Source organism: Danio rerio, chromosome 9 (assembly GCF_052040795.2).
Source record: "Danio rerio strain M-AB ecotype USA chromosome 9, GRCz13ab, whole genome shotgun sequence".
Lineage (NCBI taxonomy): Eukaryota > Metazoa > Chordata > Actinopteri > Cypriniformes > Danionidae > Danio > Danio rerio.
In genome coordinates, this window is record NC_141029.1 from 38,740,001 (window position 1) to 38,752,428 (window position 12,428).

General features: G+C 32.0%; 1 protein-coding gene across 6 annotated transcripts in view; it reads right to left on the reverse strand.

Moving 5' to 3' along the window:
- The window catches only part of ralba (RAS like proto-oncogene Ba), a 142,941-nt gene that overhangs the window by 110,104 nt on the left and 20,409 nt on the right, over positions 1-12,428 (reverse strand). For 2 of the 6 annotated variants that reach the window (XM_087266325.2, XM_087266322.1), the window contains exons 2-4: positions 10,001-10,172; positions 7,313-7,521; positions 7,001-7,178 (exon numbers count right to left, since the gene is read on the reverse strand). In XM_087266325.2, coding sequence (XP_087122451.1) covers positions 7,001-7,178; positions 7,313-7,521; positions 10,001-10,114 — 501 coding nt within the window. In that variant the 5' untranslated portion in view covers positions 10,115-10,172. 6 annotated transcript variants of the gene reach the window in all.

Here is a 12,428-nt window from a genome sequence, read left to right on the forward strand (position 1 = left end):
AGCAGAGCAAAGACGGTTGCTCTAAAGTGACGTTGTTGAAATTAGCAACGGTTTCTGCTGTTCTGATGTCAGCGGCAGCAGATGTGAAGGAATGGCGGAAGAAAGTAGTTCCTCATACAACAGGATTTTAGATGCTTTGATTTTTTTAAACTATCAGGGGCGATTTTAGGATTTTCATTTTAGGGGGGGCTCAGCTCCTTTTAAGGTAAAAAAAAAATAATAATAATAGGCTCAACCCACCTGCTTACTGTAGTAAAAACCACTTTCTACAGTATATTCAAGTGCATTCAATAGCAAATAAACTGCCACTTTTCTAATTAAATGAAACACATATATATATATATATATATATATATATATATATATATATATATATATATATATATATATATATATATATATATATTTTTTTTTTTTTTTTCTTTTTTTTTTTTAAACTAAGGCTAATAAGGCTAATCAAATATTTTATTCTCTGAATGATAATAATAAATAAGAAGCATTTTTTAATACTACACAACACTTGATTTTTCCATTTCTGTCAGTTACTCAGTGACAGTTAAAATGAGTATACATTCTCTAAGTGCTTCTGTCCCTCCCTGTGTTTAATATTTTCTGTGCAAGACTGTATGGTATAGTTAATGCCACACGAACTGTAAAGTATTCAATATTTGTAGTTCATTTTGAAACAAAAATAGGAAAATGTTGGATAAGAGTTACATTTATCGCTGGAGGAAACAGCTGTGCTGATGAGGTTACTGCCAAGAAAACCTGACTGCTCCTCCGTGACATTGAGATACAGGTGATACAAGGTTATCTATATCAAAGAACTGCAAATAAGCAGATATTATAATTTATCAAACACACACCTCGTTTTCTTGCTGTCCACGGCTGTGGTTTGTTGATCAAATAAAAAAACAAAAGGAGAGGAGGCGAATTCTGCCGCTGTTTTCTTATCAAATTGAAAGGGGACTGAGGTGATAATTTCATGTACAGTTTATAAGCTAATCAGAAAGGTTTAGAGGGCTGAGTCGAAAAATAGGGGGGGCTACACCCCTAAAATAGGCCTGGCAAAGCCAATGTACTTGTTTATGCCATCAAACATTGATATACAGCCATATCGCACTGCTACAAGTGTGATATTGCTCATTTATACAACACTTCCATCTGGTTCTCAAATCTGATTAGCTGATAGCAATATCAGCACTCGGATCATGTATCACTGTATTTAGACGGTAAATGTTTGATTAAAAATGTATTATTAATGTTATTAAAATATAAAACTTTATAAATATTAATTTTTACAGGTCCACATAACAAAAAAAAATGCTAAACAAAAATTATACATAACACACTTTCAAGATTTGATCTTTTCACACTGCTGTTTCTGTCTGCATCCTCAGAATAGTGTAATATGCACTCATATCAATTATGTAAAAGCAATACTGTACACAATGTATTTTGTAAACATTTCATAAAATTAATTTTCATATTTTTATAAATATTCATATTTTCATATTGTGACACCCTTTGTTTATTTAATTTGTCCATATGATAATCAACAAATTTCTCAAAAAGCAAATTGTTTAATGATAATGATAATACAAATATTTAAGTAACCCTTTCCAGCTGCAACCAATACTGGGAAACACCCATACACTCATTCGCATACATACACTATGGACAATTTAGCTTATACCCAATTCACAAATAGTGCATGTCTTTGGACTTGGGGGTGGGGGGGTGGGGGGACCGGAGCACCCAGAGGAAACTCACATGAACACAAGGAAAACATGCAAACTCCACACAGAAGTGCCATAAATATTAATACAATTAATAATAATTATTATTATTATTTTTAATACAATTAATAATAATAATAATAATAAGCTCTATTATGAAAAACTAAATTAGTAATAAAAGCATCATGATATGTTTAATAATAAAACACAATAATAATTATTATTATGGTTATTATCATCATCCTCATCAATGAACAACAATTCTAAAAAAACAAAAACAAAAAAAAAACCTACATTATTATGACTACCAATAATTTCCTTTGAATAAAAGTTCAAATGCTATTAACACAGGGTGACTCCATATGATTTTCTGCATAAAGTTCATGAGGTTTATTTTATTGGTTGGATTTCCATCCTAGGCACCAACAACACACCAAATTCAGTGAATCCAAGAAGTGAAGAAAGAAGTAAGATCCAAAGGAAGAAAAAAATGTTTATTTGGCAACATACTTGAGAAGTTTTTTTGTTCTTCTGAAAGCCAGTGGAAAAAAACTACAATAGAATTTGCAGTCTATGTTAGGTGAGATTCGTATATAAAAGAGCAGGTTTAAAGTACTGGTGTAAAACTCTCGAAACAAACACAAAAATCAAACGTGTTTAGTCTGAAAATGATGCAAAGCCATTTGTTTAGTCATAAAGCTCGTTGGCACATTTTCACACAAAATACATTCTTCTCATAAGACAGTGTTGCAAATGTACAAAAATATTTCAAGAAAACGTGAAAGCATAAAGGCAGATCAGTTCACAGCCGTTTAGTCACTTGTGGTCAGGCATGAGGACTTCCTGAAAGATTTTCAACCACCAGATGGCACTATTAGTCCTTGTTTCAACACTGTCCTCGATACCATGTGTGCTTTCAATGGACTCATTCATAGTTGAAAACTATGGTACTACCACTTACTCTTGATCTACAAAATTACTTCTGGCTTTCTATACAATGATGGTCTCAACAGGTATTGAAATAAAATGATTAAATCTGAGAAAACCAAACACAAAAATACTCATGGCGTGCAATAAAAAGAGAGAGCGTATACAGCACCTGTCAAAAGTTTGGGAACAATATAAATATTCAATGTTTTAAAAGAAGTCTATTCTGCTCATCTATGCTGCATTTATTTGATCCGGAATACAGTATAAAATGTAAAAATGTCTAAATAGTACAATGATATTGCAAAAAAAAATATATATATATATATATATATATATATATATATATATATATATATATATATATATATATATATATATATATATATAAATATATATATATATATATATATATATATATAAATATATATATATATATATATATATATATATATATATATATATATATATATATATATATATATATATATATATATATATAAAATATTTTAAAGCGAATAATAACTTTTTTTTAAATTAGTCCTCAATGGTCACATGAAATTATTCTAATTTGATAATCTGTTGTTCAAAAAACATTTATTATTACTATCAGTGCTGCTTCATATTTTTGTCAAGCCATGATACAGTACCATTCAATAGTACCAATAAAATGTAGTTAAAGTACTTTTGTAAAGTACTTGCATCTCTGTCTTATGTTTGTCACCTTTTCTCATAGTTATTTTCATGTTGTCACTGGAAGCTTCTGTAGCCAAAACAAATTCTTTGTGTGTTTAAAGCACACTTGGCAATAAAACAGATTCTGATTCTTAAGGAAGAACAAATACTTCATTTGATTTTTTTTTAAAATGCTGTTATTTTGAACTTTATTTTTATTTAAAAATGCTAAAAAGACAAATGTATAAAGTGCAGTCTCTATGCATAATAATTGGATATTATCTTTAATACTATTGCTATTGGTATCTTTTACTTACTTTTTTTTAATAACTTATTCCTACTTGCTTCTATTAATGTTGATATAGATAAGTAAAACTTGCACCGAAAAGAAGGGAAAACACTATTTTTTTTCACAATAAAGAGTCTGATTCTGAAAGTGTGTTAAATGATTAACTGAGGAATTTAACGAATTATTATGAATGACTGAGTACCAATATTAATTTATTATAAAAAAACAATGGATCATGATACTACAAATTCTAAGGGTTCATGTGAAGCTGAATCATGGTTTCAGCAGGTTTCACAAAGTCAAATTTAAGACCTTTATAAATTAACTTTCAGAGTTACACAGGACTTTCAATTATAAATTATATTATAATAGCTTAGTTCTTAGGCTTATAACTTATTTAAGTTTTAAATAAATTCTCAAAACAAGCAAACCCTAGTTGTATGCATACGCAATTTACATACAAATATTTCAAATGTATAATAAACTAAATGTGTGCATGACAGTCTGTCCAGGTCAGTGCCCTTACCATATATAGACTATTCTGTAAATACACATAGAACTTTTAAACAAACATTATTGCAGTGACGATAATTAAACCATATTAGTAAACAGAGTTATAAATAGAGTTTTGTTAAAAGTTTTTATGCATGTTGACCTGATTAGATAGACAAAGGCAAATTAAAACCTGTTTATAATTATTTATGACCTACAAGTCAAAATTTCAGTGACTTTAAGATTTTTTTAAGGCCTAAAATTTAGTTATGAAAATTTAAGACATTTTAGGACCCCGCAGACACCCTGTGAATACCGAAGTAATGATGCTAAAAATTCAGCTTTGAATTCCAAGAACAAATACAATTATTCATAAAATGTATGAAATTATTTGAAAAATATTTATGCAAATGTTTCCCAGGGTTGGGTTGAAGCTGGAAAAGCATCCACTGCGTAAAACATATGCTGGATAAGTTGGTGGTTCATTCCAAATTAATAATGGGACTAAGCCAAAAAGAAAATGAATATTTATACAATTATATATGAAATTATAATTCACAGCTTTAACATTTTAATAGTATTTGTGATCAAATAATTGCAGCTCTGGTATTTAGAACAGACCGCTTTTACAAACATTTTACTGACTCCAAACTTTTGATCACTAGCCTAACACTGTCTACTAAAGTGGATTCTTACATAAAACTGTGACGAAAAGTTAAATCACAGAAGAATGAAGTTAGTGTTTGGCACACAGTGGCCAACTACATTTGACAAAAATCCTAAAGTGCCACAGTCTTGAACCAGTAGCCATATAGTGGTCATCGTCTGTTAAAAAGTATGCATACCATTCAATCTTAGTCAAGTTACCTAAAATGAATTGAGAGAATAAAAGGCTTGCCTTGGCCTGTACAACGATATACTAGTCAAGTTTTGATTTGAAAGAAATAAAAGGGGCCTCTGATGGAGTTTTCCACAGAGTTGCGAAAGGATTGGTTGGGAAAAGTCCAAGTGCTGTTCAAAGTAAACAGCATCGCTCTTTGAAGCTCTTCTTATTCTTCTTATTTTTTCCCTTTCCATTTTTGTCCTTATTTTCTGACATCTTTTTAGCTCGGACTTCCCTCATTAGATCAAAAAATACCTTTGGAAAAACAGAGCGTTCATTACTGCACAGTACGACAAGATTGTTAAAACCAAATAATAGAAAATTTAAATATCCAATAGAAAGAAAATATTTTCATCAAACAAAAGAGAGAATGAGAGAAAGAGAGAGAGAGAGAGAGAGAGAGAGAGAGAATTTGTTATGTAAATCATAAAATGTTGACTGTTAAATATAATGTAATTATAATTTATTACTATTTTTTTATCCTAAAATGTTGACTGTCAAATATAGTGTTAATTATTGTTTTTTGTTTGTTAGTTTTTCTTACTACTACTAATATTGTCATTTTTTTCATATGGTCTGTTCAACATAAACATCTCCATTGCTTTGGCAATATACATGTAACATTGTGATGTCAATAAATCAAGTTTGAATTTGAGTGAGTGTGAGAGAGAGGATAAGATAATGGTTTATTAATTTAATTAATTAAGTTTGATAAAAGCATTATTGTAAAGAAATAAATACTTGCATATAAATAAAAAATACAAATAAAACAAGTTTGCAACAAGCTTGAAATAATACAACTATAAAAGATAACAAGTGCAATAGGTTCATTACAAAATAATAGTTGACATTCACTTTTATTACCAGCATGCCTATTAAAAGTGAAATATCACTTAAACTGTTCCTTTTTCAAACATAAATGAATGTGTTTTAATCCAATCTGAGAGATATTTGTCTCTCTCCTAAAAGTCCCAAAACTAGTGTTATGCAGGACATAAATACAAAATGCTAAAGTATTAAGATAATTTTTTCTAATATATCACAAAATATTGTATTCCATTGCATATTTTACGTAATGTCATGTCAGCTTCATTGCCATCTTCATGGCAAAAACTATTCTGAATAATACAAATATAAACTGAATTTTTGCATTAATATATGATAAAAACTCTCTTATTATTATTATTATTGTTATTATTATTATTACAAGCAAACATATTGCAGGAGTATAGCAGAACTATATTAAGTAATTTTCCTGTTAGGTCATACATACTTCTGGATTTTGTGTGTTAGAGCATTCTTAAGTATTAGGGGTGTAATGGATCATGGTTTATCTGTGATTTGTACGGATCACAACCCATGGTTCTGGACACACATGGCACAGTTAATACATTTTGTTTTGCTGGTAGATTAGTCCTAAATTTGGATTGATTACAGAGAGATTGCCTCTTGTGTCATCCAAATCATATGTATGAAAGCATTTAGGTTTTTCTGTAAAATATAATTTTAAAATATAATATAATGGTGAAGGAAGAAGTTGTGGTAGGTTATTCGTGATGTAATGGGTTTCATTAAAGGTCTTTTCTGTCACTACTTGTTTAGCCTGCATCAATGCATTTAGTAATAAATATAAATTAAGTAAATGGATATTGAACAACATGAGGGTGCATAAATAAAACACGATTTTCATTTGAGTGAACCCTTACTTTAAAGAGTAAAAACCTAATGTAATTCCTGCAACAGCAGCTCTAGTCATTCAAATATTGACACTTGCATACATCGATAAGAATATTTCTTTAGAATTCGAATATAACACTGCGACACAGAAAATAATCTAAACCTGGATTCAGCACATTGCGTCTCACAAAAACGTATGTAGTGGAGCAATGCGTTTCTAAACTACTAAATATGAGAAACAAAACATCAAAACAACATAAAAAAGATTAAATGAAATAAAACACATCTTAAAACAAGTAATAATATAATAAATAATACCTTGTCCACATTGGCTCGTGTTTTGGCTGAAGTCTCTACATACTGCACAGCCCACTCTTCAGCTTTCCCCCTCGCTTCGTCTACAGAAACCTGCCTCCGATCCTCAAGGTCTGACTTATTTCCAACCAAAAGCAGCGGAATCTTATCCTCCTCGGCTTTAACCCGCAGGATCTGCTCCCTGTAAACACACACGAACACATTTAATGTTGAGTGATCCCATTTTCCGACTATTCTAGGTCACAATAGGAGATCCAATTTTCTAATTATGCGAGCTTATGGTTGCAATGGCCGGAACAGCGCGATACTACTGACCTGAATTCTGCTGTGGCCGTGAAAGACTCATGCTCTGTTATGGAGAAGACCAAAAGGAAGCCCTCTCCGCTTCGGAAATAATTGTCCCGGATGGCCGCGTAGTCTTCCTGACCAGCTGTGTCCAAAATGTCAATCTGCACCTCCTCTCCATCCAACACCACTTTCTTTCTGTAGCTGTCGGCCTTTGTGGGCTCATAATCTTCCACAAACTAATGCACAGAAGATAAGAAATTATAAATCAATGGTAAAGTAAGTAAACCATGAATAAAACACAGAATAAAAGCATCTTAAAAGCATAACTATCATTATTGTATAACATCTAGAATGGCCATTAAAGCAATTCTTAGTATTTAGACTATTTCATAAAATTAGATGTGTATTTAATACTCTCTTGTTTAAATGCACTATGAACAGCAGCCACGCTAATTATCTACTTTGTTCTCTATTTCCACCTAGGGATACTCATCCCAAGGCCTCTAGAGATTGTGCAGCGCCATTGATGTGATTCAAGTCCAGTGAAGAGACTGTGCTAACCATAGGACTTCTAGAGGTCTCCATAAGCCTGGACCAGGCTGTATCTTGAGCAGATACTGTGGCGGTCATGGAGGGGTTTAGAGCATGAGACAGATTCCTAAAAGACCCCAGTGACAGACAAGTCTCCGCGTTGATCTTGTGGACCAGCCTGTACACCCGTCAGTGACCTACTCGCACGTCCAGCGTTCTCCAGCATCCAGCAACTAGACCGCAGCTCTGCACAAGAAGGTCGGCCAGCGGAGAAATGATCGTCCACAACTGAGTCTGGGTTCTCCCAAGGTTTTTTTCCTCAACTTTCGTCAATTGGTGAAGTTTTGTTCCTCGCCATTGGCTTGCTTGGTTTGGAACTTGTGGAGTTGCACATTGACGCATTTGTCTCTCAGTGTTTGGACTTTCGGCAGTGAAAACCCCAGGTAGTTAACCGCACTGAACTAACTCTGAAAATTGGACTGACACAGTTTTAATTTACTCAATCTTCTATGTTAAGCTGCTTTGACACAATCTCCAAAATGCTGTCAGGGCTACCGATACAGCGACTTTGTCTTTTATCAGCTGAGTTTGTCACCATTCAGACACATTGACTATCTGTGCTGCTGTGTTCACCTATGTTTAAAATCCTTCAGAGATTACAATCCTTCAGGGCTAAAGGTTGGAATCGCGACCAACTGTAGCTACAGCACTGTGTCTGCATTCAGCCCCGGGATTCAGGAGGAGAGAAGTCCTCCTCATTTATAGTGTTTATACAAACATGATATTATATGTAACAGCATTTAAATAATTATTTATTTACATTTTAACTTTGTAAACTATAAAATCATTATATGACCCTTTAAAAACATTTACAGACCCTGGAATGCATGAAGTGAATAATGAAGTTTTTGTTTCTTTTTTTTGTTTTTTTAAATACATCAAAAACTGCTCCACCGATGAGATTGGCACACCTGGATCAGCTGAAGTTAGAATAAACACCACTTGGATGCACTCAAGTGCAAAACGCACTAGGCGAGAAGTTTCACTTTCATTCAGTGAAGATGATCCAGGGAGGCAGGATGAGCTGCTTTTTCATTGGTGTCTGAACACAAAGAGCTCCATGATAAACCCAAGAGCAGCTACAATAATGTCAGCAAGAGGGAGTTGTTGTGCAAATAGGATTAATGCAGAGTTTATTTCCCTTTTCTTTTATGACTTGCGAGTTCATTAAGCACCATCTAACAACAGGGGGTGATTCTGTGAGTTCACTCTACTCGTCGCCAGTGAAAAATCAGTGGGGTTTAAATGCAGAAAAACCTCTAAACAAAATGCTGATAATAAGTGCAAGTGAAGAGCATGGTGTACTAGTTTTAAATAACAATAATATGGTTTGAAGCAGAACATTTTAGTAAATTAAATCATTGTGAATTTTGGAAATTATTTTGAAAAAATTTAATACACTGACTAATGATCCTATGCAGCCAATATAAAATCAAAATCCACGAATGACTAGATCTGATTTGATAGAATACAGAAAACTTATGAATACAGTGAACACTTTCACAGACAATCACAAAACGTGTAGACAATTATAGATTATACAAACTATTGTAGATAATTATATAAACTCAAAATAGATTGATATTCTTATCATTTCTTTGTAAAATAAATATCACAATTATGAATTCCAATACAAAGTAAAAAAACTTGTTTGAAAAAAAAAACATGCCTAAATAGAATGCCTTTTATAATTCATATGATCTATATGATCGTCATGTCTGTTAAAGGCAAATTACAAGATTTAACTGTTATCTAAATGGTTAAGAGTACTTCTAAAGGTGAATTCAGGTCAGTTGGGATACTTTTGGAGATTACCAAAAATGGCACCCCAATTGAACTGAATTCATCCTATAAATACTCAGAAATGTTCAGTCTTGTAATTTTAATAAAACAACAAGTATAGGACAAATTTTACAAAGTTGGAGAAAAAAAGTCTGGCTACAACAGTAATGGGTATTATTTCAAAGTAATGACAGAAGTAATTGGCTCCTTTAGTTTTTTTTAGTGGTAATTATAAAGTTAAAAACTAAGAGCATTACTGTCTTTCATTTTTTTTTTTTTTTTAGATTACTAACATTTCCTTGAAAACTGCTTATGCGTGTTAAAAAAACCCTACCGACTTACCTCATCATACATAAACTGAAGTGTGAGGGCAGACTTTCCTACGCCTCCACTGCCGACCATGATGACCTTGTGTAGGGCGAGGGAGCTCTGAGCCTTGCTCTTATTGGCTGCCATGTCTATAATTGTCTTCTTCAGGTAAACCACAAGACATCCACAGACAAGCTGCCACCACCTGCGGACAAACAAAACTATTTTGGAGAAGCTGAAAAAAAACAACACAAAGACAGATGTGCATTTAAACCTTTATTTAGATTATGGTTCTTAAATCATTAAATGAAAATAAATTTACATGCTTGCATCCATAATTACAGTATTAATGCAAGTACTTATATTATTTATGCTAGTGGTAAGAATTTCTTACATTTCTCATATTTAAAAAAATATATATTTATTTTATATTTATTTATATTTTTTATTTTATGACATTTATATAGCCATTTTGTATGCTTTAACTTTACTGGTAATCCATATGACGTACTGCTTAAATTAATTCCACATAATTTAGATGCAAATTATAGAAAAAACTATTACAATTATTAGCAAAAAATCCCCATATTTTAAAAAGGTTTGCTTCTGAGCACCAATAAGAGGAAATTACTTTTTTTGCTAGATTTCCTCCAGAAACTCATTATCACATTTTACTAAAGCACCATATGCAAAGATGATTTACAATAACATTAAAATCACACCCTACTTCATTACATTTTAAAGAGCAGCTTTTTGTTTTATTTTAATCTTTCTCTTTGGGGCATTTGTAACACCAGGGAAAACACCCATTTAAGAAAGTGAAATTTTGCTTTATATTGGATTTATATTGATGACTAGTACTGGTCTTTTCCACCCTCTGCAACATCTACAGCTGAGCAGAACCACTAACCACTTATAATGAATAACTTCTTATAAGTAATCATATTGAGTGAGTGATGCTTGTTTGTACGTCACATTTAAAAGTCAATTCAAAATCATGCAAAATATGTACTAAGCAGTGAAGCTTGCCAATTACTTTATGTTTATTGTAAATTACATTTTATTTAATGTAAAATGCTAAAAGCTAATTGGTGATACTTATTAATTAAGAGGTGTAAATTAAAGACTACATTTATATAGTGCATTTAATTCAGATAAACACAGCAGATAAATGAGAATGAAACCAAATCAGATTTGAAATGTAAACAACTAAGCTAATTTTGAATTGTGTTGGGATTCATAAAACCTCTGTATGGGCACAATAAAAAGCCCACAGAAGAGCTCTTCATACTAGCCTTCTAGAGAGGAAAGGGGAACATGACCCACTGCTTCCAGCTATTGTTCCTGGTGGTCCCAAAAAAAATGCCTCTATAGGAAACTTGGGCACCATGCAGGAAGACGCAAAAAAAAAAAACTGCTAACGTAGACTTATTTTAAACTGGCCATTACAGATGCTTCCAATTCCTTATACACTCATCTTTAGGATAGGTAGTATGGAAAAATCTCAGAAAAAACTTTTCAAAAGCTCTATTGCCTGCTCAAAAAAACACTTAAACAACTTAATATAACTCCAAGTGTTTCCTTTATTTTTTTGAGCAGTATATATATATATATATATATATATATATATATATATATATATATATATATATATATATATATATATATATATATATATATATATATATACAGTATATACACACACACACACACACACACACAACATCTAAGAAATTTAATAGCAATTTTAATAATTAAATCAACTATAAATCGAAATATAGTTTGTAGTTGATTTATAGTTTATGTTATAAATCAAATCAAATTATTATCTATGAATAATTAATTTAACTAATTAATTATTTGTTGCCTACAGTTTCAACTACTACCTGGCCCACATGATCTTTGTTTTACTCCAAACCAAATCATAAATAAAGCTAAGTTACACACAAATTACCACCCGTCAATCACTTTTTACACAGGACTCCGGCATGTACAGGCAGAGTGATCGGTGTTGTTATAATAGCGTGGTTGGTAAAGGTGAACAACCAACAGAAACCAGGTTTTCACTAAGATTACTAAGTTATGTTAGAAGTGTGAAGGTGAAAGATTGAAGCAGTGTGCTGATGCTGTGACACATTACCTGACAGATTTAAAAGACAGAAGAGTCATTAGATAGAGACAAGATTAATTAAATATCATGTTTAACAACTATTGTGAGACGCCATCCAGCGGTATATCCTTGATAAACAGTCCAACCCGATGTGTAGTATAGCGTGGAATAAAATGCCAGTGTAGACGTGCATCATTTTCATTCTAAAATGATATTTCAAAACGAAGATGTGTCTGTGTAAATGCAGCAATAAGTATGTATTTTTTACATGTAGGTTGCTGCTAAGACGGGGACAGAGCGAAGAATCGCGATGCCGGCTCAGCATAGTGATGTCTATCAGCCATCGGCAAT